At 44.1% G+C, this 27484-nt stretch overlaps 1 protein-coding gene across 2 annotated transcripts in view; it reads right to left on the bottom strand.

Moving 5' to 3' along the window:
• ZFYVE26 (zinc finger FYVE-type containing 26) overlaps window positions 1–27484 on the bottom strand; it is a 273412-nt gene that overhangs the window by 106768 nt on the left and 139160 nt on the right. Inside the window, exons 26-29 of one of the 2 annotated variants that reach the window (XM_030215525.1) lie at window positions 20571–20669; window positions 5263–5429; window positions 1489–1625; window positions 570–601 (exon numbers count right to left, since the gene is read on the bottom strand). In XM_030215525.1, the coding sequence (XP_030071385.1) occupies window positions 570–601; window positions 1489–1625; window positions 5263–5429; window positions 20571–20669 (435 nt within the window). The remainder of the gene's footprint in view (window positions 1–569; window positions 602–1488; window positions 1626–5262; window positions 5430–20570; window positions 20670–27484) is intronic. The other variant, XM_030215526.1, reaches the window with a different exon arrangement.

Below are 27484 nucleotides of genomic sequence, written 5' to 3'. Positions count from 1 at the left end.
GGTAATGAGAGAGTAGATGAGAGTACAGGTGGTCTGCTCAGAGAGGAAAGGGCGAATTTTGCTGATGTTATAGAAAAAGAAGCGACAGGTTTTGGCTGCCTGTTGGATATGCGCAGAGAAGGAGAGGGAGGAGTCGAAGATGACTCCGAGGTTGCGGGCAGATGAGACGGGGAGGATGAGGGTATTATCGACTGAAATAGAGAGTGGAGGAAGAGGAGAAGTGGGTTTGGGTAGAAAGACAATGAGTTCGGTCTTGGCCATGTTCAATTTCAGGTGGCGGTTGGACATCCAGGCAGCAATGTCGGATAAGCAGGCCGATACTTTGGCCTGGGTTTCTGCAGGCTCTAAGGCCTGAACTCGTCACATGGCTTGTCAGAAAGTCCTTTACAATACCATAGAGAAGAAATGAAGGACTGAAAAGGCTCCTCAACTAAATGATGTAAAAAGGGCAGCAATCCTCACTTCTCCTTTCCTAAAAATGGTGATCTAGATCTCCTCAGTCCTAGAATCTATCCCCAATCATAGATATATTTTAAAAAATTATATTTCATCTAATCTGGGTTTCTCACCTTCTGTATGCTCAGGATCCTCCTCTTTTGCACTGTTAATTAAAAAAAAATTGCACACAGTTATTCATAGTTTTACTATCAACAGTTCTGCTATTACATAGCTCCCTGCATATATATTAATACAGCTGGCAAGTTAATTATGAGGATATTATACAAGTTACTGTACCTCTGAGAAAGAAAAGGCTACCACAGAGTACATTTTAGCTTTATGAGAGTAACTTTATCACAAGGCGCCTAGTCAGGAAAGGTATATAGGCTCATATGATGCATCCATTTTATAAAGGAAACAAATGTGTCTTATGTCTCTTTCTAAAATTATTCCAGGGAAAGTAGGCAGATATATTTATACCTGCTCCAAGAGAGGTATAATTATGTGCATTTTAGAGGCATGCACAGGGACATAATCTGGTTCCCATCCCCACTAGTCCCCAATCAGTTTCGATCCATCCCCGCATCTTCTTCCCCAATCCCCATCATATTGTTACCATCCCTTCACTATCACCACAGTTTACTTTCCCATCTCCTACCTAACCCACATTTGAGCAATCCTGTAAATTCAAGAAATTGCATATTCTTATTATTAACATTATATTAAGCAAGCTCCTAGATCCTAACAAAATTTGTTGAGGCCTGCTTTAGGCTATGATGGAATGAGTGCTACAAGGTAAGACTTCATTAAACATCCTGTACTTCCCAGACATTTTTACCTAGAACAAAAAATTAATTCACTTTAGCAGTAGTCAGGAAAGAAATGGGGCTTCATGGTGAGTTCATGATTTGGGGAATTTAACATCAGAAATCAAATCTGAACATTAATTTTAGGTTGCATGAAAAACAGATTTGTCTGCAGCCATCTGGAGAGCTCTATGCTTCACATAGATGAACAAGGTTGAAGACACTTAAATACAATGCCACTTACTTCTTGTCACAGTAGTTGTGGCACTGGTCACAGACACGAGCTGGGTTTTCCCTACAACCATCCACCACCATTCTCTTAGTGGAGCAGGAACTACACACCAGCCTGCCACATCGCCTGCAATGATGGCGCCTGTTAAACTTAAGATACAGAGAAGGAAAAAGTTTAACACAAAATTATAATGATGCAGCATGTGCATAGTCATTTAAAAATGTATATGAATATAACTATATACATCGTCCCTTCTTGAAGATCAAAAGGAACATAGAATGAAAATGGAAATGAAAATATTCATCTTGGATGAACCATCAGAATTACCATCAGGTTTACTGCTAATACAGGCATCTTATAAGTACCATGTTATCATTCATAACAAGAGCAGCAATTGTGTGACCCTAGTTTTAGGGCTCGAAGTTTTTACTGTAATTGGGATTTTCCTTACTGTTTGTCTAAAGTGTTTTAACAACTCTTACCAGTATACACACTTTGGCTGTGTACTATCATGAGAGAGAAATTTCTCTCCAAAATTAGCTTTACGTTGTATTTTTAACGTTCCCCAACACCAGTCAGCACCACAGCTTCCTGCCCTAAGTTGCGAGAACTTTCTCAACCATTTAAAAAAAGTTAAAACTGTGAAAGTGTCAAATGAGGGCCATTTTCAATACGACATCTAAGTACGACTTTTGACGTTTTGCTTAAAACATCCAGAATCTGAATAGGAAATATAAATATTTTTGAAACAGCAAAATATCTTTTTGTTTTGAAAATGGCCACTTACTAGATGGTTTTGTGCTCTGTGCATTTATCTTTTTGGTCTATTTTTGAAAAAAAAACCATCCAAGTGCAAAATGCACAAAATCAAGCCATTGGAATGTAGGAGGTGCCAGCAATCTTAGTAGACTGGCAACAGACATAAGAACATAAGCGTTGCCATACTGGGACGGACCAATGGTCCATCAAGCCCAGCATCCTGTTTCCAACAGTGGAAAGCAGTGGATTTTCCCCAAGTCCATCTTAATAATAGCTTATAGACTTTTCTTTTTTAAACCCCACTAAGCAAACTGCTTTTACCACATTCTCTGGCAATGAATTTCAGAGTTTAATTATATGTTGAGTGAAGAAATATTTTCTCCAATTTGTATTAAATTTACTACTTTGTAGCTTCATTGTGTGTCCCCTAGTCCTAGTATTTTTGGAAAGAGTAAACAAGCAATTCACTTCTACCCGTTCCATATTTCCCCTCAGCTGTGTTTTCTCCAAGCTGAAGAGCCATAGCCGCTCTAGCCTTTCCTCATAGGAAAGTCATCCCATCCCATTTATCATTTCTGTCGCCCTTCTCTGCACCATTTCTAATTCCACTATACCTTTCTTGAGATGCGGTGACCAGAATTGCACACAGTATTTGAGATGCGGTCACACCATCGAGTGATACAGAGGAATTATAACGTCCTTATTTTTGTTTTCCTTTACTTTCCTAATAATGCCTAACATTAAATTTGCTTTCTTAGGCACCACCACACACTGAGCAGAGGATTTCAACACCTAGATCCTTTTCCTGGTCACATAGCTATAGTTCAGGTTCCTCCTTTTTTAATACATGGAATATAACTGGCCTGGCTTCCAGGATGGTATTTTTGAACAGCATCCACGCCTGATGTAAACTTTTGACCTTCAAAGCTGCTCCTCTAAGTTTTTTTTTCCAATGTTCTTCTCATTTTATAATTTTTTTTGAAAGTTAAATGCTAACGTATTGGATTTCCTGTGTGTACTGACTCCAGAACCGATATCAATCTGATCATATTATGATTACTGTTATCAAGTGGCTCCAGTACTATTACCTCATGAAGAAGATCATCTGCTCTACTAAGGACTAGGTCTAGAAGTTTTCCTCCTTTTGTTGGCTCTGTACCAGCTGCTCCATGAAGCAGTCCTTGATTTTGTCAGGAATTTCACCTCCCTAGCATGCCCTGATACTACATGTACCCAGTCAATATTGGGATAATTGAAATTACCCATTATTATTGTGTTCCCCAGTTTGTTAGCCTACCTAATTTTTGACAATATTTCTACATCTGTCTGTTCATCCTGGCCAGGTGGACGGTAGCACTTTTCTATCAATATCCCAGGAGAGCAATGGGGCAACCTAGGGCACAGCTGTGGACTTCATATAAAAGCTCCCAGGAACACATCTCACCATTACCCCCTTATCTTGTCTGCTGAGCCCTCCAAAACCCACTATCCCCAACTATACACCACTATAATAGCCCTTATGGGTGAAGGGATCACCTATATGTGGGTACAGTAGGCTTTTGGTCAGTTTTGGAGGACTCACACTTTCCACCACAAGTGTGACAGGTAGAGTGAGATATGGGCCTGGGTCTTCTCTTCTACAGTCCACTGAACCGACCACTACTATTCTAATTCATATCTTTGGGGGGTGGGGGTGGGGGGGTGGGAGGAGTTTATTAACCACTGGGGGCGTTAGAGGGGTCATCTGGTCATTTAAGGCACCTTTTTTGTGACTTTCATTCTAAAAACAGGTCTACACCAAAACATTGGAAGTTTTAGCCCTAAATGTTTTCATTTTTTTCTATTATGACTATAAAATGTCCAAGTGGCTTAGGAATGCTTCCTTGTAATTTGGGTGCACTGCAGATGAACTGCATAAACGTGTGCAAAATAGGTTTTGAAAATACTGATTTGGACGGTTTTGAGAAGAAAAACACCCAAATGCTGCTTTATGACACTTTTTGGATGTTTTTCTCTTTCGAAAATGAGCCCCAATGTATACAAGTGTGTGAGTTAGCAGAACTATTTCTGGGATAAGCGGCATAAAATGTATTGAACTTTTTCAGGAACTTGCCAGGTATTTGTGACCTGGATTGGCCACTGTTGGAAACAGGATGCTGGGTTTGATGGACCTTTGGTCTGTCCCAGTGTGGCAACACTTATGTACTTATGTACTAATGCTTGTTTTACACACAGAAAAGGGCTTTTCTAAAATTGCATGCTGTGTAAGTAGGTACAAAGAAAGAATGAGTCTACTTTTATTTGATCTGTGTGTACGCTCAACCAGGGACACAGTTTGGACGTGGTTGCGATGAACACAAGGATTACAAAATACGCAGGCACATGCACACATTTTTACTTTTTTAAAAGGAGTAAATACGTTATTGGGGATGGTTCTGAGTGCTTATTTTATAAACACGCATATATTGCCTTTGTAAAATGGGCATCTTTTTGGTCTTTTCACACAGGTGTTCTGTTATAAAATTACCCCCTTAATATGCAATATAACTAATTCTAACACCAGCTCTCAAAAATGGTCAAATTAAAAACCCACTTGTACTAGTATTGCTATTGTAGACAGTTTAGTTAGAACTTTAGACTAATTCACAAAAACCCTTTTTGTACCCTGGCTATTCAATCATTGAGGAGAGACTAGTTTTTGAAAATCCATTACCTACCACTCGGCAGCCCCTTAAGAACATGATGCAGGTTATCCCACTGATACACAGAATGCACAAATGCAGTATAAAATAGAGAGCTCAACACAATGTAAGATATATAGAAGAGCAATATTTTATTCTATAAATATATAAAATTAAGACCTTCGTTTTATTTGTACCACAAAGAAAGGGATCTTTGTACCGTGATGAAAACAAAGCATCTGTAGAGATTCAAGCTGCTGTTTTGAGTGATCTGGGGACCACTGCTGTTCTAAGGATGATTATTAAGAAAATACCAGGCAGGCTGCACTTGATGCTCGTTACTTACCATGGTAAATAGGCCACTTTTACAGACCATACAGGCAATTTCCATTTCATCTGGGATCCACTGTGTTTTAGATGGTGGTTTTTCAGGTGGCACAAACTCAAGTGAAGATCTGTTCCGCTTTAGTCCTTTCTCTCTTGGTGTTGGGGGTGTTTGAAATTTTACAACGCCTAGAAGGAAAAACTGGATTTATAGTTCTAATGCATGAATTTAATCTCAAAGGTCACAACTGAAATGAGAAGCCTAAGCCATTTTTGCTTTCCAGACTTGTTCTGTGCTGCTCACAACTCTGTGCTTTACTGAACTGAGCCTGTAAAATCTCTAGGCAGAGACCATTCAATTTCCTAGAGTATTATTATTTTAAAGTGCCATATGCAGTACTAGTACAACACACAAAGAGCAAAGAAAGGATTCCGTTAACTTGTTTTCAAGGCAAACTACAAATTCCATCCATAACCACTTTGTATTTTTAGAGTGCTTTCATGCAAAACACATCTGTGTGCACAATAAGTTAAAATGTCAAAATACAGTGCCTCACTTCCACATAGCTGGTCTGAATGCACATTTCTGGCATCAAAAAGAAGGAGGGGAGAATGAACAATACCTTTCACTACTGCAGTGGATCTAGACAAACTGCTGTGTGTATGTGGTGTGCGTGTGTGTGTAAGGGGGGGGGGGGGGGATCATGTAACTTGCCCAAAACCATAATAAGACCTTATCTTCCCATGTGATAAAGGAACACCTCTCTCTTTTGCCCCTGCATACAGAAGGCACTTGCAGGGCAAGTCTATAAACTGACACCTAGGGGTACTCACCAATTAGGTGCATCAAATGTACCACTGATAGTTAGGTACCTATGTGCATTAGGCGCTATTCTATAAGGTATCGTCTAAGTGCCATAGTGCCTAACTGCATGGGCGGTGTACACATGGACAGGACCTGATGCGTCTCTTAGTTATACATGTACTTGGCACACTTAAACATGCCAAGAGCTGTCACTGGCATGGCATAAGAGGGTGTGCCTAAACCTGACATGGCATCTGTGTGCTCTCTTATGCTATGAACATGGCATAACAGTGCACGCCAATGCCAACATTATACTAGGATTCTATAATGGAATCTTGGCGTCAAGATGCTGTTACAGAATTGGCATTAAGCACATGGCATTGGGGTACCTAAACTGAAGAGCCAATTTATAGAATTGCCCTATTGGCCTTTCCAAGGAAGGCACCAAGAGCCCCTTTTATCCCCTGCTTAGAAAGAATTCAGTCCTCAACTTTCTTCTTCCAAACTTTGCAACAGTTTTTATTAGCAGTCACTAGTTAGTATTATATTATGCTCTAGAAATTAAATTATGGCATAAAAATAAAGGTGATCCGATTCCTTCCTTGTCAACATGTTCTGCTTATTTCTGAAACTCCTACAGCTGTATTAAGAATCTACCCTTCCCAGGCTTACTTTTCTTACAGATCAGAGGATTCATATCTTTAGACACAGATAATAAGACTCCTGAGGAAGGAACCGTGTGTTCTGAAACATGGTACCCAGGCTTACTTTTCTTACAGATCCCCTCAAAGACATATCAACGGATAGCATTCTTCTGGCATTCTGCAACAGCTTAATCAACTAAGGAACAGTAGCAGCCTATTATATTGTATTTCTACTTAATGTAAAAAAGGTTGTACTTAAAATAGAGCCATTCCAGTACATGCAGCATAAGTGCAAGTCTGGACTACATCACTACTCTATAAATACAAATCAACAAAATAGAATTTACAAACGTTCACACAAATTGCCAACAGATTCACAGTGTCATTTCAAAGTTAATACACAAATTAATTCTCTAAGAAATTGGCTAAAGTAGGTTATTCACCTAAAGGTAATCATAAAAGACTGAATGTTAATTGTTTTTGTTTAGGATGTTGATAATTTCTATATAGTCCCTTCCTTCTTTATTTTTTGTCATTCTTGTCCTTATGACACTTCCTGCTTTTTCTCTTCTTCCCAAATTTTTCCAAGTTTTTTTTTACTAGTTTGTATGAATGGTAACATCCAACAGAAAGGACTTAACAAGGATCTGGGGTTCCTAGCCCATTATAAACCATAAAGCTGTATGTCTCTGTTGATCACCCCACCCCTCACCTATCCACACCCATCCTGTTAGAATATCAATGATATACTTTGATGTCCCCATGCATACCTCCGACCCACCCCCATCCTCCCACCCTGCCAGACTGTCATAGTAATGCTTGAATGTTTTCACTTATATACACTGTCAGCTAGCACATTTGCTTATTTCCGATCTGACGAAGAAGGGCAACCTTCGAAAGCTAATCAAGAAATGTATTAAGTTATGTCCAATAAAAAAGGTATCATCTTATTTTCTTTTCCATGTTTTATTTTGTTTAATTTCTATTGATAACCTTAAGAGTGGACTAACACGGCTACCACACTCCTCTACTTATAATCTTATAAAAATAGATTATAATGAAGTTTTACTTATCTTAATAATTGTTGAAATATCAGATAAGATGCGATGTCGATAATGAAAATGCTGTCAGTGCTCACTTAGATGATTTCAAAATAGCCTTGTTCAAGGAAATATTCAGTGCAAATACAATATTCCTTTCAAGGTGGACCCAATCCTTTAGAAAGACCTTTGTGGTGAAGGTGAGTCGTGCTGCTTCTGAAAACCACTCACTTTTAAATTTCGAATCTATTATCAGAGGATTCATATCTTTAGACACAGATAATAAGACTCCTGAGGAAGGAACAGTGTACGGTACCCTGTTGAGTCATCCCTCCAATAAAGCTTTTTAATTCACGCCAAGCATCTCTGGCCCATCTTGAAGAGCCTCACTCTATTCCCACTCTTTGTTTCCCCTATTGAAGAAATTATTGAGCACAAGTTATGCATTATGGAATAGAGTTAAAAAGGTTAGAGATTGATAAAGTCTGTACAGCTCTGGAAATTATCAAATTAACAGAAGCTTACATGATCTCTGGGATTTATGGTCCCTGGAATTTATGGTACCTTTAGGGGGCAGACAAGCGGGCCTGGGAAGGACAGCAAAAGAATGTTGCTTTAACAGCTTAAAAGAACCAGATCTTTGGAAATCAGATAAGCCCTGGGAGAGACAGTCTTGCAGGAGAAAGAACTATTGTCTGAAACGGGTATATAAGCTATTCTGTAAGAAGAATATTTGGGGAGAAGAGAACAGAACATCCAGTTATGCTACTGTTATGATTCTCTCCTGAGAAATGTATTTGTAATTGATAAGCAGAATAATAAAGAACTGCCTTTCTCATATGCTAGCCCTCATAGTCTTTTATCTCTCTCTAAATTGCGGGTGGTTGGTAAGTACTAATTTGGGAGGTGATATAAGCAGCCTTACTTTAATTAAAAACACTATATGCCACATAAAGAAGGGACATTATATGGCATACACTGCACATTGTGAATTGCAGTCAGTGTGCAATCGTAACTCAAAATATTTATTCAAGCTGGAAACCCAAACTTTACCTGCCACTATTGCATACCTGCAGTAAACGCAGTGTGAACACTGCACATGACCTTTCCTAACTACACCCTGAACTAAATCTGCTCTACAATCTTTCAATAATTCTCCCAGATTAGGACATCTAGTAAAGATATTTAAAGACTCAAAGGAGTGGGATCAATTGGAGCGTAATCTCAATTTTTTGTGCACAATGTTTGTGTTTTTTCACCTCGGGAACAGCGATGCGAGGTGGTTTTGATGTTTACATTTTTGGGATTAGGTCCAGCTCGAGGGGAACATTGCATTTGCACTGAATATTTTCTGGAACAAGAATATTTTGAAATCATCTATGTGAGCACTGACAGCATTTTTCATTATTGACATTTCATCTTATCTGACATTTCAACAATTATTAATATAAGAAAGTTCGTTATAGTCTATTTTTATAAGATTATAGCAATTGCTGAAGGTGCTATGATTTTCATCCAATTACTACCTTGTTCCAGGTTTGGAATGATGGTGGTGTACTGAGCACAATTCATATATATTTAATAAAGGTGTTAGTTTTTTACAATTGTAGAGGGGGTGGACTATGAAACATTAAGGTTTATCAGCAAAAAATAGTGAATGTTAGTAAAGTATTTGATGATTCACAGTAATTTGAACAAGCCCGTTTGTTGAGAACAATGAATATGCACGAGATAAATTTGCATTCTTTCATATCTATATGCATTGTGGTTATCTTGAAAATCTGATGTTGGATCTTTCCCGAGGACTGGGTTACAAACCCTGTACTAGATGCTTGAGGTTTGTACTATCCTGCCAGCAGGTGGGAACAGAATTACTGAGCTGTGATGTCATCACTTAAGAACCCTGTACAAACTCTGGGCCAATCAGTACTTATAACAAAACAGAAGAGCAAAGGCAATTAAGAGGAACCCCCCCCCCCCCCAGGAACTAATGAACCACTCAAAAGACAAACACTAATGAAGGATAAAGCCCTCCAGACTAAAGGTCTTGTGATAATGAACTAGCCAGAATCAAAATCTTTACACTTCAGAAGGTAGAAAAATTGATGCTAAGAACCACAGTGGATTCTGAACTGGTCTGGAGGGAGTCAATAAAAGACAGTTTTCAGGTAAGAAGTTGCCATTCCTTATCATCCCAGCAGAGCAGTCCATATGATGGGGTTGCAGGGATGGCCCAAGGCAAGATGTTGTGAGGGAGGGCTGAGATGCCGCCCCCCCCCCCCCCCCGAGAAGGCTAAGTTCAGGCATCGTCTCCCTTCCTTCCTTCACCCCATTCCCTGAGTTTACCTTCTTTCTCCATATTACAAAAGCTGGCAGCGGCGGCAGCATTTCCCATAAGCTGCACTGCCGCCAGCACTGGCCTCTTCTCTATTGTGGTCACCTCTGAGGAAACAGGAAGTTACATCAGATAGGCGAGCCACAGTAAAGAGAAGAGGCAGGTGCCAGCAGCAGGGTAGTGTATGAGAATCACTACCGCCGCTGCCTTTTAAAAAATGTAAAAAGAAGGTAAACTTGGGGCATGGGGTGGAAGAAGGAAAGGGGAGATGCCGCTCCCAGAAGAGTGCTGCCTGAGGCCCCCACTTCAGATGGCCTAATGCTCATGCCGCCCCTGTTGGGTTGTATTAAAACAGTACTTACTCAGAGTGGGACAGTGAAATCTCTGTAGCTAACACTTTGACCCCCAAGGGCTACATCACAGAGCTTAGGGACGAACAAAATAATACATAGATTTCCAAGTTGCTGCTTTGCAAATTTCATGTGGAGGAATTAAGGAGTGATCTATCTTTTGATCCCCTGAAGCATGAGCTTTCAAAACTTCTGGAACCAGATGAACATGGAGAATATACACAGAAGCTAAAGCTTCTTTAATCCATCAAGCGATTGTTACTTTTGCTGCCTATTTTTAAGATCCTGAAAAACACGTAAAGTGATAGCCTGATTCAGATGGAAGAATGAAACCACTTTGGGAAGGAAGGATGGACCAAGACTAAGCACAACATTTACTTTAAGAAAGCCCAAGTTTCCGTACAAGACAAGGCCTGAAATTCTAAAGTTCACATAGCAAATAAATAGCTACAATAAAAATTGTCTTAAGGGTGATATCTTTTAAGGTTGCTGAATCCAGGGGTTCAAAAGGAGGCTGAACCAAGGTAGAAAAAAATCAAGTTTAAATCCCAGAGGGAATCAATGGACAACATTGCAGATTGAGAGTGCAATCTGCAGGAAAAAAAAAAACATATCATGACTGGATGCAAAGTCAAATTCTTTCCTTTCACCAAACCTCTAACACAGGACAGAGTAGTTAGTTGTACCTTCAGTGAGGTGAACACCAGCCCCTTATCCACACAATCTTGCAAGAAATCCAAAATATCTAGAACGTAAGAACGAAGAGGACAAAAATCACTTATCTTGACAGCAATTCTAAAAAATCATCCAAACTCTTACAACGCTAAGGATGTAGACTTTTTTGTAGAGCATAACAAGGTAGCTAAGATCTTACTCGAATAGCCTTTTTTTTTAAACTTTGCCCTCTCAAGAGCCAAGCTGTTAAGCCTACTGCTCAAGCCTTGAACCAACAGACGCTGCCTGCTCAAGACAGAACGAGGATTATCTACTTTCAGATGCATCAAGTCCCCGTACCAGGATCTTCTTGGCCAATCTGGAGCAAATCAACACTACCAGACCCCAATGATTCACTATCCTTTGAATAACTCTGCCTATGAGCAGCCATAGAAGAAATACATGCAGAAATCCCAACCACAGCCATGGTTGAAATAAGTTATCTATTCCTTTGCATTCTGGACTGTTGCCATCAAGTCTATGATCAGACAACCTCAACGGTGTACTACTTTCAAGAATATATCCTCCTCTAGACTCTATTTTCCTGGATCCACGGAATTCTTGCTCAGGTAATCCACCTGGATATTTTGGGTCCTGGCCAAAAGTGCCGCCAAGAGGTCTTCCAGAGTCACTTGCAGACTTCTTGTTTGTCCTTAACTTATTGACAGGCTACTGCCTCGCATTGTCAGAAAGAAGCCTTATCGCTTTAAAGTAGAAGACAAAAAAAAACACCAGGAAAGCTCAGTGGATTACCCATGCTTCCAGATAGCTGACTCAACACTGAGCTTCCACTGAGGACATTGATCTTGTGCCCATGTCAAGAGAATGCATCTCCCAACCTTTGAGATTTTCATCTTTCGTTAAAGGATCCAATTGGGATTTCCATACTCTTTCCTATGGACAGATTTTTACTGCATAGCCACCAGCTGAGAATCTCTCTGACCTCCAGTGCTAGTGGCAGTACAAGCTAATATATTTGATTCTGTGGAGACCATCAAGAGAGAAGAGAGCTCTGTACTACCATTGGCTCAAGTACAAACTTAGATTGTGAGCTCTCCAGGGACAAAAAAAAAGTACCTATTGTTCCTGAATGTACACTGCTTTGATAGCTTTGGGGACCGTAGACAGTATTAAATAAATATCATGTGCATCCTAGTCCACAGCAACTCTAAGGTTGTAGGCATCAATCCCAACACTTGAAGGGAATGCCAAACTGTTGGTTAGCGAAGAGTGAGAATGTTTCTGATCTGAGATTGTAGCCTTTCCCTTCTCACTGTGGGAACAAACCTTTTGCCTTGGTGAGTCAAATTTTGTCCTCAAATATTCCAACCTTTGGGATGGGATAAGGTTGCTCTAGGAGAAAAGGACAACTAATCCCAACTCTTGTATGAAGTCCACCACTTGCTTTCTTGGAAGACTTTGCTCTTATTAATGAGTTGTCTAAATAAGGGCGGACAAATTTTTTTTTTGTGTGTGTGAGGCAGCTGCCACTACCACCATCACCTTTGTAAACATGTGTGGTACCACGGCCAGTCCAAAAGGTAGAGCATAAAACTAGAAATGCAGTCCAAAGATTGTGTTGAGGAGACTTCCTTATGGAGATGTGCAACTAAACTTCCATTAAATCTAAAGTAGTAAGAAACCTTTCTTGTTGCACAGCCACAAATAGTCAATCTTAATTTCTATTAGAAAACTTGGAACCTTGAGAAAGCAAAGTTACTCACCTGTAGCAGGTGTTATCTGAGGACAGCAGATGAGTGATGTCATCCAACAAAGACCTGTATGGGAACCACTCTCCAGCATCTTCTAGATGGTTTTAACAGCAGCACACCATGCATGTGAACACCTTCCTACCCACCGTCGTCATGCGGGATCAAGCCACTCTAATATTATAGCTCAGAGAATTCAACTACAAGGACAGGTGAGTGGGTCAGTTTGGATATTCATCCTGCTGTCCTTAGAGAACATCTGCAACAGGTGAGTAACTTCGCTTTTCTGAGGACAAACAGAATTAAGACACTATGCTGCTGGGAATCCCTAGCTATCACGCTGTCTGAAATAAAGAGAAATGGCTTGCAACAAACAAGGCCTAATGAATAACTAGAAACAAACCCATTTTTGACAGCCTGAAACAGAAACAAAAGGCCCTAGGTGTGGGGGGGGAGTGTTGGATTCTAGACCCCAAATAAATTCTGAAGGACTGTGATCAAACCAGCTATCAATTCGGGAGTCTTGTTCTAGACAGTACTGAGATATGAATGCGTGGACTGATTGCCACATTCTGCAAATCTTTTCTATGAAGGCTGTTCTCAGGTGGGGTACCAATGCAGCCAGGGCTCTGACATTGTGAGCCATGACTCTCCCGAGTCAACCCAGCCTGAACATAAGTGAAGAAAATGCAGTCCACTAGTTAATTGGATAGTGTATGCTTACCAATGGCAGCCCCCATCCTGTTGAGGTCAAAAGAAACAAAAAGCTGGGTGAGCAGTCTATGGGCTTTATTCTGCTCCAATAGAGGGCCAAGGCTCTCCTGCAGTACATAGTGTGCAGTGCACTTTCATTATGATGGACTTAAGCTTTAGAGAGAATGTTGGCAGAAAAATTGGTTAAGAGGGAAATCTGACACTACCTTAAGCGAATGCTACATGCCTGTAGAAGGTATTCCCCGAGGACAGCAGGCTGATTGTTCTCACTAATGGGTGACGTCCACGGCAGCCCCTCCAATCGGAAACTTCACTAGCAAAGGCCTTTGCTAGTCCTCGCGCGCCCATGCGCACTGCGCATGCGCGGCCGTCTTCCCGCCCGAACCGGCTCGTGTTCGTCAGTCTCATATGTAGCAAGACAAAGACAAGGGAAGACACAACTCCAAAGGGGAGGCGGGCGGGTTTGTGAGAACAATCAGCCTGCTGTCCTCGGAGAATACCTTCTACTGGTATGTAGCATTCGTTTTCTCCGAGGACAAGCAGGCTGCTTGTTCTCACTGATGGGGTAACCCTAGCCCCCAGGCTCACTCAAAACAACAACCATGGTCAATTGGGCCTCGCAACGGCGAGGACATAACTGAGATTGACCTAACAATTTATCCAACTAACTGAGAGTGCAGCCTGGAACAGAATAAACATGGGCCTAGGGGGGTGGAGTTGGATTCTAAACCCCGAACAGATTCTGAAGCACTGACTGCCCGAACCGACTGTCGCGTCGGGTATCCTGCTGCAGACAGTAATGAGATGTGAATGTGTGGACAGAAGACCACGTCGCAGCTTTGCAAATCTCTTCAATAGTGGCTGACTTCAAGTGGGCTACCGACGCTGCCATGGCTCTAACATTATGAGCCGTGACAAGACCCTCAAGAGCCAGCCCAGCCTGGGCGTAAGTGAAGGAAATGCAATCTGCTAGCCAATTGGATATGGTGCGTTTCCCCACAGCCACTCCCCTCCTGTTGGGATCAAAAGAAACAAACAATTGGGCGGACTGTCTATTGGGCTGTGTCCGCTCCAGATAGAAGGCCAATGCTCTTTTGCAGTCCAATGTGTGCAGCTGACGTTCAGCAGGGCAGGAATGAGGACGGGGGAAGAATGTTGGCAAGACAATCGACTGGTTCAGATGGAACTCCGACATGACCTTTAGCAAGAACTTAGGGTGAGTGCGGAGGACTACTCTGTTATGATGAAATTTGGTGTAAGGGGCCTGGGCTACCAGGGGCCTGAAGCTCACTGACTATGAGCTGAAGTAACTGCCACCAAGAAAATGACCTTCCAGGTCAAGTACTTCAGATGGCAGGAATTCAGTGGCTCAAAAGGAGGTTTCATCAGCTGGGTGAGAACGACATTGAGATCCCATGACACTGTAGGAGGTTTGACAGGGGGCTTTGACAAAAGCAAACCTCTCATGAAGCGAACAACTAAAGGCTGTCCTGAGATCGGCTTACCTTCCACACGGTAATGGTATGCACTAATTGCACTAAGGTGAACCCTTACAGAGTTGGTCTTGAGACCAGACTCAGACAAGTGCAGAAGGTATTCAAGCAGGGTCTGTGTAGGACAAGAGCGAGGATCTAGGGCCTTGCTGTCACACCAGACGGCAAACCTCCTCCACAGAAAGAAGTAACTCCTCTTAGTGGAATCTTTCCTGGAAGCAAGCAAGATGCGGGAGACACCCTCTGACAGACCCAAAGAGGCAAAGTCTACGCTCTCAACATCCAGGCCGTGAGAGCCAGAGACCGGAGGTTGGGATGCAGAAGCGCCCCTTCGTCCTGTGAGATGAGGGTCGGAAAACACTCCAATCTCCACGGTTCTTCGGAGGACAACTCCAGAAGAAGAGGGAACCAGATCTGACGCGGCCAAAAAGGAGCAATCAGAATCATGGTGCCTCGGTCTTGCTTGAGTTTTAACAAAGTCTTCCCCACCAGAGGTATGGGAGGATAAGCATACAGCAGACCCTCCCCCCAGTCCAGGAGGAAGGCATCCGATGCCAGCCTGCCGTGGGCCTGAAGCCTGGAACAGAACTGAGGGACTTTGTGGTTGGCTCGAGATGCAAAGAGATCTACCAAGGGGGTGCCCCACTCCTGGAAGATCTGGCGCACTACTCGGGAATTGAGCAACCACTCGTGAGGTTGCATAATCCTGCTCAGTCTGTCGGCCAGACTGTTGTTTACGCCTGCCAGATATATGGCTTGGAGCACCATGCCGTGACGGCGAGCCCAGAGCCACATGCTGACGGCTTCCTGACACAGGGGGCGAGATCCGGTGCCCCCCTGCTTGTTGATGTAATACATGGCAACCTGGTTGTCTGTCTGAATTTGGATAATTTGGTGGGACAGCCGATCTCTGAAAGCCTTCAGAGCGTTCCAGATCGCTCGCAACTCCAGAAGATTGATCTGCAGATTGCGTTCCTGGAGGGACCAGCTTCCCTGGGTGTGAAGCCCATCGACATGAGCTCCCCACCCCAGGAGAGACGCATCCGTAGTCAGCACTTTTTGTGGCTGAGGAATTTGGAAAGGACGTCCCAGAGTCAAATTGGACCAAATCGTCCACCAATACAGGGATTCGAGAAAACTCGTGGACAGGTGGATTACGTCTTCTAGATCCCCAGCAGCCTGAAACCACTGGGAAGCTAGGGTCCATTGAGCAGATCTCATGTGAAGGCGGGCCATGTGGCCCAGCAATCTCAACATCTGCCGAGCTGTGATCTGCTGGGACGCTCGCACCCGCGAGACGAGGGACAAGAAGTTGTTGGCTCTCGCCTCTGGGAGATAGGCACGAGCCGTCCGAGAATCCAGCAGAGCTCCTATGAATTCGAGTCTCTGTACTGGGAGAAGATGGGACTTTGGATAATTTATCACAAACCCCAGTAGCTCCAGGAGGCGAATAGTCATCTGCATGGACTGTAGAGCTCCTGCCTCGGATGTGTTCTTCACCAGCCAATCGTCGAGATATGGGAACACGTGTACCCCCAGCCTGCGAAGTGCCGCTGCTACTACAGCCAAGCACTTCGTAAACACTCTGGGCGCAGAGGCGAGCCCAAAGGGTAGCACACAGTACTGGAAGTGATGTGTGCCCAGCTGAAATCGCAGATACTGTCTGTGAGCTGGCAGTATCGGGATGTGCGTGTAGGCGTCCTTCAAGTCCAGAGAGCATAGCCAATCGTTTTCCTGAATCATGGGGAGAAGGGTGCCCAGGGAAAGCATCCTGAACTTTTCCTTGACCAGATATTTGTTCAGGGCCCTTAGGTCTAGGATGGGACGCATCCCCCCTGTTTTCTTTTCCACAAGGAAGTACCTGGAATAGAATCCCAGCCCTTCTTGCCTGGATGGCACGGGCTCGACCGCATTGGCGCTGAGAAGGGCGGAGAGTTCCTCTGCAAGTACTTGCTTGTGCTGGAAGCTGTAAGACTGAGCTCCCGGTGGACAATTTGGAGGTTTTGAGGCCAAATTGAGGGTGTATCCTTGCCGGACTATTTGAAGAACCCACTGATCTGAGGTTATGAGAGGCCACCTTTGGTGAAAAACTTTCAACCTCCCTCCGACCGGCAGATCGCCCGGCACTGACACTTGGATGTCAGCTATGCTCTGCTGGAGCCAGTCAAAAGCTCGTCCCTTGCTTTTGCTGGGGAGCCGAGGGGCCTTGCTGAGGCGCACGCTGCTGACGAGAGCGCGCGCGCTGGGGTTTAGCCTGGGCCACAGGCTGTCGAGAAGGAGGATTGTACCTACGCTTACCAGAAGAGTCTTCCTTCCCCCATAAAAACGTCTACCTGTGGAGGTAGAAGCTGAAGGCTGCCGGCGGGAGAACTTGTCGAAAGCGGTATCCCGCTGGTGGAGCTGTTCTACCACCTGTTCGACCTTCTCTCCAAAAATATTGTCCGCACGGCAAGGCGAGTCCGCAATCCGCTGCTGGATCCTATTCTCCAGGTCGGAGGCACGCAGCCATGAGAGTCTGCGCATCACCACACCTTGAGCAGCGGCCCTGGACGCAACATCAAAGGTGTCATACACCCCTCTGGCCAGGAATTTTCTGCACGCCTTCAGCTGCCTGACCACCTCCTGAAAAGGCTTGGCTTGCTCAGGAGGGAGCTTGTCCACCAAGCCCGCCAACTGCCGCACATTGTTCCGCATGTGTATGCTCGTGTAGAGCTGGTAAGACTGAATTTTGGCCACGAGCATAGAGGAATGGTAGGCCTTCCTCCCAAAGGAGTCTAAGGTTCTAGAGTCTTTGCTCGGGGGCGCCGAAGCATGCTCTCTAGAACTCTTAGCCTTCTTTAGGGCCAAATTCACAACTCCAGAGTCGTGAGGCAACTGAGTGCGCATCAGCTCTGGGTCCCCATGGATCCGGTACTGGGACTCGATCTTCTTGGGAATGTGGGGATTACTTAAAGGCTTGGTCCAGTTCGCCAGCAATGTCTTTTTTAGGACATGATGCATGGGTACTGTGGACGCTTCCTTAGGTGGAGAAGGATAGTCCAAGGAGCTCAAACATTTCAGCCCTGGGCTCGTCCTCCACAACCACCGGGAAGGGGATGGCCGTAGACATCTCCCGCACAAAGGCCGCAAAAGACAGACTCTCGGGAGGAGAAAGCTGCCTTTCAGGGGAGGGAGTGGGATCAGAAGGAAGGCCATCTGACTCCTCGTCAGAGAAATATCTGATGTCCTCCTCCTCCTCCCTCGAGGCCTCACCATCGGTATCAGACACAAGTTCACGGACCTGTGTCTGAAGCCGTGCCCGGCTCGACTACGTGGAACCACGGCCACGGTGGGAGCATCGAGAGGTAGACTCCCTCGCCCACACTGGCAAAGCTCCCTCCGCCGACGTCGTCGGGGAGCCTTCCTGGGAGGCGACCGCAGTCGGTACCATGTCGGAGACCTCACCCCGGGCAAAGGGCCAGCCGGCGCCTCACTCGACGGTACCGGTGGTGCAAGCACCCCCGGTACCAGAGGGGAAGGGCGCAACAGCTCTCCCAGGATCTCTGGGAGAACGGCCCGGAGACTCTCGTGCAGAGCGGCTGTGGAGAAAGACATGGAAGCCGATGCAGGTGTCGATGTCAGAGTCTGTTCCGGGCGTGGAGGCTGTTCCGGGCTGTCCAAGGTGGAGCGCATCGACACCTCCTGAACAGAGGGTGAGCGGTCCTCCCAATGCCGATGCCTACTGGGTGCAGACTCCCTCGGCGACTCAGAGCTCTCGGTACCAACACAGGAAGGAGACCGGTGTCGATGCTTCTTTGACTTTTTCAAATGAAGCATGTCACCGGAGCTTCCCGGTACCGACGAGGATGTAGAATCCAGCCGTCGCTTCCTCGGGGCCGAGGCCGAAGAAGGTCGGTCTCGGGGGGGCTGTACCGCAGGAGCCCTCAAGGTAGGGGGAGACCCACCCGAAGGCTCACCGCCACCAGCAGGGGAATGGACAGCCCTCACCTACACTCCAGTCGAAGCACCACCGTCCGACGACATCAGCACTAGTGGAGGTCCCGGTACCACCGACGCCGACGCAGCCTTCCGATGTCTCGGCCCCGACGACGCAGAGGGTCGATGCCTCGATGCACTCGAGGCCGAGGGCGGAGGTCTTGACGCTGTCGACGTCGACGCACTCGATATTCCCGGTGCCGATGCCGACGAAGAGCCCGAGAACAAAACGTTCCACTGGGCCAATCTCGCTACCTGAGTCCTTTTTTGTAAAAGGGCGCAAAGACTACAGCCTGCGGGCGGTGCCCAGCCCCCAGACACTGAAGACACGACGCGTGTCTGTCAGTGAGCGAGATTACCCGGGCGCACTGGGTGCACTTCTTGAAGCCGCTGGGAGACTTCGATGACATGGGCGGAAAAATCACGCCAGCGAAATCAAAACTCGTAATTGCGGTAAGGCACCAAAAAGAGGGGGAGAAAAAATTTGACCCGAGGCCTCAAAAGGGCCTACCCCGAAAACGAAAGAAAACTTAACGGGGCAAAAACTGGAAATACAGGAAGGGGAAAAAGACCGAAAGGCCTTCTTCCGAAATCCTTTTTTTTTTTTTTAAGTAGCGAAAAGTCAAAAAGACGCGCGAAGGTTAACTTAAAAGGCGCGAACGGCGTAAACACGACCGAACCGAGCGCGGACAAAAGAAGACTGACGAACACGAGCCGGTTCGGGCGGGAAGACGGCCGCGCATGCGCGGTGCGCATGGGCACGCGAGTTCTAGCAAAGGCCTTTGCTAGTGAAGTTTCCGATTGGAGGGGCTGCCGTGGACGTCACCCATCAGTGAGAACAAGCAGCCTGCTTGTCCTCGGAGAATAAGGGATACATACACATAACTACTCTGTTCTGATGAAACTTCATATAAGGTGGCTCAGCTACTATGGAGCTCATTAACACTGCATGCTGAAGTGACTGCCACCAAAAACAAGACCTTGCAGGTCAGGTCTTCAGATAGGTGTCGTGGGGGGCTCGATAGGGGGATTTAGTAACAGCTTAGCAGTTCAGTCTATACCTGCTGGCAGGACAACACAAACCCAAGTGTTTGGACTGGTTTGGTGGGATGATAAGGAAGCACTGACTACCTAAAGCCGTGAGCATCAGTGGTTTGCTGGCAGCCCATATCACAATGGCATCCTTATGACCAATACCCTTCACTTTGCCATTCATTTCTTCCCATTTTCTTCTTAACAAGAAAAGCAAACTGCTATAATAAACTCTTAAGAAATGTTGTTATAAGGTGCTATTATTTGGTTAATCCCAATTTGCTGCACAAGGACTTATATTTTGTTTCCAAGCTAAAGTTAACTTTAATACCAGTGGTCTAAAGGCAATATTGAAATGCTACCATTTCTCATTACCAAAGAACAACAGTTTCCATAGAGTTTTCTCTCCTTACCAAGAAAACGGGGTCAAACAAGTTGCAGATGGTACTTTATTGAACTGACTAAATATATCTGAGACTGGCTTTTGAGAGTTTCCTCTCTTTGTCAGGTCAGTCTTACCAGGAAAAGAGAGGGTAGACTGTTCTGTTGATGATTCTACTGACAAGGTATCTGGCTCTGATGCCTGACTGAAGCTTTCTGGGAGGCGAGTCACAGAATCTGGGTAGAGGAAATAGCAGATAAAACAGTCATGCATTCATCTGCTGACACAAGACAACAGAGAAAACAGTACACAGTGGTTAGTAGATTAGCATGTGTAATAAGGTCCGGTATCATTAAGAGACATGAACAGGAAGAACATTCCACAAGCAAAGTTACTGCTATGTCATGGCAGATAACAGTTACATCTAAATCAAGGGTTCTCAACCCAGTTCCTCAGGACACACCATGCCAGTCAGGTTTTCAGGATAGCCACAATAAATATGCATGAGAGATTTTTGAATGCAGTGGCTCCACTGTATGCAAATCTTTCTCATGCATATTTATTGTGGATATCCTGAAAACCTGACTGGATTGGTGTGTCCCAAGGACTGGATTGAGAAACCCTGATTTAAATGGAACAGAAAAAAATAGTAAATTGTGTGTAGCGAACAAAGGGCTCCTGTCATTTCTTCCTTAAATGAAAATGTAGCATTAGCTTTATATGGTTTTAGAAAAGTAGTTTAAGCCTATAGGTTGAAAACCATATAAAGACCAGCAATAACAAACACGTTATAAAGCAGGCTTGTCCAACCTTTTTCTATCAGGGGTCACAATTTATATTTTGTAACATTCAGAGGGCCAAAACATGTACCATCATATTTTGCTACAGTCGTGTGGTGGTGATGGAAGTTTGGGTTAGTCTCACGGTTTGACGTTTCATGAGACTTGAAACAGCAAGACCGATTCAAATTTCTGGTATCATATGACTCAGACTTACAGAGAGCCAAGTAATGATGAGAAAGCAGGAATTCCGCTGTAAGCACCACAAGAATTGCCAAGCTTCTGAGGGCCACAAAAACAGCACTTTGTGGGCTGGATTTTGGCCCATGGGCTGTAGGTTGTACAAGCCTGTTATAAAGCAATGAGATTTTAGATTAAACTAACTGTTATATTCTTGAAATTTTAGCTAATTAAATTTTGGTCACTCCCATGGATCACCCAACCCAGAAACATGCAAATATATTATCTCCTTGACACACACAAACCCCTCAAATCTTGCTATAAAAGAAGCCAGTTCCACAGCAATGTGTTTTGTAAAGGGAGGGCAGTATTTTTCTTATGTACCTCAGTCAATTCACAGGCTGGTCACCATTTCAAGATTATAGTTGCAGGGCCCCTACAAACTATCAGTCGGCACCACTCCCCCCGTCCCAGTATCTTCTCTCTTCTCCCTCCCCCATTCTCCCACCCACCCCCTTTTTCCAAGCTGATTATTTCTTCCACTTCACCTCCCCCCACCCTCGCTCCGGCATCTCCTTTCTTTGAACCCTTAATCCCCCTGCATTTAAGGGCCTTCCTCAAGTTATCCTCACCCATCAAAGTTGTCTACCCTATTAAAGATTTTGGTATCATCTGAAAAAAGGTGAACCTTACCAGACAGCCCTTCAGCAACATTGCTTACAAAAATGTTAAAAATAGAAATGCATGCCAACTAGCATGCCTGTGCTACCCCTGAGGGGGTAAGGAAGAAAGAGGGGAAGTCGCTGAACACTTTGGGGGAAGGATGGGAACATACTGAACATATGCTGCATCCATGCCACTTGCCAAACTCTGCTGCCTCAGACGGATACTTAGTCTGCCTAGTGGCCAAGTCAGCCCTGGGTTCATGATGGCATCAAGTAATTACTAGGACTATTGGGTGAGGGCTTCCTCAGCAGGGGGGAAGGCAGCTTGCCTAAAGGATATATTTTCCCCGAATAGTAATTAAGGAGTAATAGTAAATTATCTCAACCGAAAAGCTTGAAAAAGACAGCAGTTCAGCAGGCTTAATTTTTACAATATAAACATTTTAAATCTGACAAGACCAGGTGAGGGGTGGGGAGAGAAGGGTTGTGGTATGAATGCACTTGATTACTGGAACGACTGTGAAGCATTTACAATGAGGAAGGAAATGAAAAGTAGTATCAAGGATGTGTGTGGCTTTTTCGAAGAAATTTGAACCTGAGGCAATTCTATTAAAAATCCTGTCAAAAAAAAACCATAATCCCCAAAACACACATACAAAATCACCACTATCTAAGTAAGGGGAAATTTGGACTTAATTTCTTTTCCTTGACTAATGCCAAACCAGGCCAGACAAGTGGGTTATGTCTGCCTGCCAGATGATAGGGCCCAATAATAAGAGTTCAGAGATTACTTCACTTCCCTTATGGGGATGGTGATGCCTTCAGTTCCTCAGTATTCCAAATCAAAGCTAAGCTAATGAAGACAATTCTTATGTTTTGGGTTTCTAATTCAGTCAAAATCATCACTTCATAGTCATTAACCCAGGAAGAAGAGAATTCCAAATAACTAGGTAACCTCCACATTCAGAATGGGCTTTCAGAATTTGTCAGATCAAGAACCCATGACTACCATGGCTTCAAGGGTGGGTTCTGGACTGCTCTGGAAGTACGCAAGAAAGGAAATTAATAGGTAAGTCCAAATTTCCCCTTCCTTATCATTCATGCCAGATCAGTCCAGACAAGAGTGATCTATTCAAGCTCTACCCTTAAATTCCAGGGCTTCCTGGACAGGATAAAACAGCATAACCCATTTGAAACTACCATTGCCTTTTCTACCTGTTTGGCCACCTTAAGATTGTCAGATATGATCACCCCCAAGTCCTGCTCCTCTTTCATGCACAGAAAGTGCTTCACCTTTTATCCTGTACTGCTCTCTTGGGTTTTTGCAGCCCAGATGCATGACTCTGTATTTTTTAGCATTAAATCTTAGCTGACAAATTCTAGACCACTTTTCAACCTTCCTATATCCATCTTCATGCTATCTACATCCTCAGGGGTGTCTACCCTATTGCACATTTTGGTATCATCCGCAGAAAGGTGAGCCCTTCCAAACAGCTCTTTCATAATATTGATCACCACGGACTGATTGCTGGGGCACACAACTGGTAACATCCCTTTCCTCAGAGTGAACTCCATTTTACTACCACCCTTTGTTACTTTCCACTCAACCAGTTCATAACCTAGTCAGTCACTTTAGGGTCCATACAGAGGGCACTAAGTTTATTTATAAGTTGCAACCCTGTCAAAGGTTTTGCTAAAATCTAAGTACACCACATGCAGTGCTCTCCTGCAAACAACTGGATTCCAGAAAACTCACTATCCTCTGTTTTGGCAGCATCTCCATTACTATAGAGATTAGACTAAATGGTGTAGTTCCCAACCTCCTCCACTTTTGTGGAAAGGGACCATACCTGACTATCTCCAGGACCACTCCCAAACTCTAAACAGAAATTTATGTTTAACAATTTTTCATTGACAACAACCAGAGTCAAATACAGAAACAAGGATATAACATTCACAAGGCAATCAAAATGACACTAACATGGCCAAACTGTCATCAACCAAAGTTTTAACCCTTACCCTAGCCCTTTCCCCCTTCCCCAGACCCCTCCACTCCCTCCCCTTGTTCCCCCCCTTCCGGTCAACCAATTCAAGACCCAGCATATTATATACCCCGCAACCCAGGAACATCATTTGCAGAACATATCAAACTAAAACCGCCCACAACCTGGTATTTATATACATTTATCTCACTACCTCCCCCGCCCCAGGATCCCCCTCTCTGCCCCCAATCCTTATACACCCTACCCCCATACCCCCTACCCCCACTATTCTCATTCCACTCCACCTCCGTATCCACCTTTAATAACCCAGAAGCTTGTATTCTGATAGCCTCTGGGCTCCGTCCCACAGAAAGGAATACCACAATTTACTAGATTTGTTATCCATTATTGAAAACTAAATTGAGTATTAGACTGCAACCCCGGGCCTGTAAATTTTGTAGGCAAGGATTCCATAAAACAGTGTTTAAGCTTAGGGGAGCCCCTCACGTCTCTGGCTTCCCAAGACACCAATAAATGGACCTGATTCCTCCATTGCCAGTACGAAGGGGCCTCCTGCGACGTCCAGCACTGTAATATACTTTTCCCTGCCACCAGACACATTTTGCGACACATCAAACTACCAAATTTAGACAGATTAGCAAAAGCTTTGGGTTTATCTAAAACAAATTGTTCCAAAGTTCCTTGAATATTCACACCTAGCAACTGAATCAAGAAACGCTGAACTTGCAACCAAAAAGCGCAGATGTTCGGACACAACCAGAAAGCACAATTAAGTGTGAGGGGCTTGCCTACATTTAATGCAATCCTTTTCACCTGAGCTCCCCACATGCGCCAGTTGTGCCCTCGTCATGTACGCTCGGCGTATCTAAACAGAAATTCAAAAAGTAAAACAGAGGAGCCACCAGAACTTCCCTAAATCCCTTCAGTATCCTCAGATGTATCCTTTTAAAGCCCCATCGCTTGTCAATATTTAGTTTAGCTAGCTCTTATGAACACAGTCTTCTGAAAATTGTTCACAATCTTCCATGTCTATGTTGATCTTCTACAGTTCTTCCTCTTACTTTTATTTAGTTTGCTGCCCTTATAATAGCTCCTTTCAGTTTTGTCAACTGTTTTTCTACTTCCCCCAACATCTAGCTAACAAATCTGAGATATTTCCCCATCTTGTTAAAGTTAGTTTTTTTTGAAGTCTAGAACCTTTACTTTTCAATAACTCTCCCCATATGTGTCTTATTATTGAACCACACTGTCCAGTGATCACTCACTGTAATATCAGAAACACTCCCCATTCTTAAGCACAATAATTCATATCAGGAGACAGATGCATTAATAGATTTCTTCCATTCTGCATATAAGGAAAAAAAAATGCACAGTATATCTGACCAGGGGTGTCTTATTATTCATATTTTAACCTCATTACTACAAAGAGAAACACTTCTCACCTGAAAAGATTAAACAGACCTGCCATGAAATCTGTACTAAGAGATAAAAGCTGCCCATAGGAGGCTTTGTTTTCCTTAGGATCAGGCTAATTCAATGGTTATCCACTTTTCAAAGGCAGGTCTTTTATTATACCCACAAATCCCAGTAACGGAAATGAAAGGTTTTGTAAAGACATCCCAGGATTCAATAATAAAGCCAGAAACATTTTGGTAAAAGCCATCAACAACCAATGACAGCTTTACAAGTTTGTTATTCATTGCTCTCTCTCAATCTGTATTATCTGCCATGAAACAGCTGTCACTACAGCAGAACAACTTCACTCCCCATTAACCTAAAAAATGTACGGGGTCTTTTACAAAGACGTGTAAGCGTTTTTAGTGTGTGCTAGTGCTAACAATTAGCGCATGCTAAACGCTAGATGCCCATAGGAATATATGGGTGTCTAGCATTCAGCGCGCACTAAAAACGTTAGCACGCATTTGTAAAAGGACCCCTTAAACTCTTCTTCAATGAAGGAAGAAACAGGAACAACAAATAATGGTACGAGTCACAGACAGTAAGAGGAAGCAAGAAAGTTATAAGGTAGTAAATGCCAAAGGTCCAGTGCCTTCATACATCACAGAAAGCAGAAGTATTCAATAACCTTTGTCTATGCTTTGCAGCATGCTGATGGAAAAATAGAGTCCCTTTTTGGGGAATGAGGGATAAGGAAGAATTGACATTCTATACCACTGATGGAATGTTAAGTGACAATACAGCTTTCTTTCTCCTTATTAATATAAAACAGACTCAACAGATGCAAAAGGACAGACATGCTGTGGAGGTTTCAGGGGATTAGACCCATACCTTAATGCAACATTGTACTATCAATGCAGCAGAAAATAATGCACATGGTTTAACCACAAGGTTTCATGCTGTAATAAGACAGTGATATAGGGAGCGTAATGAATATTCAGGCTCAAGGGAATCATTCACCAAACACAGACAAGCTATTCCTGTACCTGTATATACCTGTGTATATGTAAACCACTTTGAATGTAGTTGCAAAATACCACAGAAAGGCGGTATATCAAGGTAAAATTATGTATAATCATACCTGATAATTTTCTTTCCATTAATCATAGCTGATCAATCCATAGACTGGTGGGTTGTGTCCATCTACCAGCAGGTGGAGATAGAGAGCAAACTTTTGCCTCCCTATATGTGGTCATGTGCTGCCGGAAACTCCTCAGTATGTCGATATCAAAGCTCCATCCGCAGGACTCAGCACTTAGAGAATTACACCCACGAAGGGACACTCTGCCCAGCTCACCACCGCCGAAACGGGGGAGGGGAATTAACCCAGCTCATCCCCACACAAGTGGGGGAGGGGAATCCGTCCAGCTCATCCCCGCGGAGCGGGGGAGGGACACCACACCCGCCGATGCGGGGGGATCTGGCTTATCCTGCAACCGCAACCGCGGGAGGAGCTGACTGACCCTAACACCGCCGAAGCGGGAGGGGTACAAAGCTGCCCTACAGCCGCACGAAGCGGGAGGGAGTGCCGGCAGAATTTATGTCTCAATCCAGCCCCGTAAAACGGAGGGGAGAGGAATGCAGCAGCTCACTGTAACACAAAGTCGTCTCAACTCTTGAAGAATCCAAGTGAAAGAAGAACTTGAACACGAAGTCCTCCTGAAGTAACTGAAGGCTAAACTTGAACCTAAAATTCAACCAGAATATAAACAGTACAGATATCAGGGAGGGGCTATGGATTGATCAGCTATGATTAATGGAAAGAAAATTATCAGGTATGATTATACATAATTTTACCTTCCATATCATCAAGCTGATCAATCCATAGACTGGTGGGATGTACCGGAGCAGTACTCACCCAGGGCGGGACATTGAAATCCCTGACCTCAACACTGAAGCTCCAAACCGGGCCTCCGCCCGTGCAGCCACAGTCAAACGGTAATGCTTGGAGAATGTATGAGCCGAA

This window comes from Microcaecilia unicolor, chromosome 9 (assembly GCF_901765095.1).
Source record: "Microcaecilia unicolor chromosome 9, aMicUni1.1, whole genome shotgun sequence".
NCBI lineage: Eukaryota > Metazoa > Chordata > Amphibia > Gymnophiona > Siphonopidae > Microcaecilia > Microcaecilia unicolor.
This window is presented reverse-complemented; position numbering and strand designations above follow the sequence as displayed.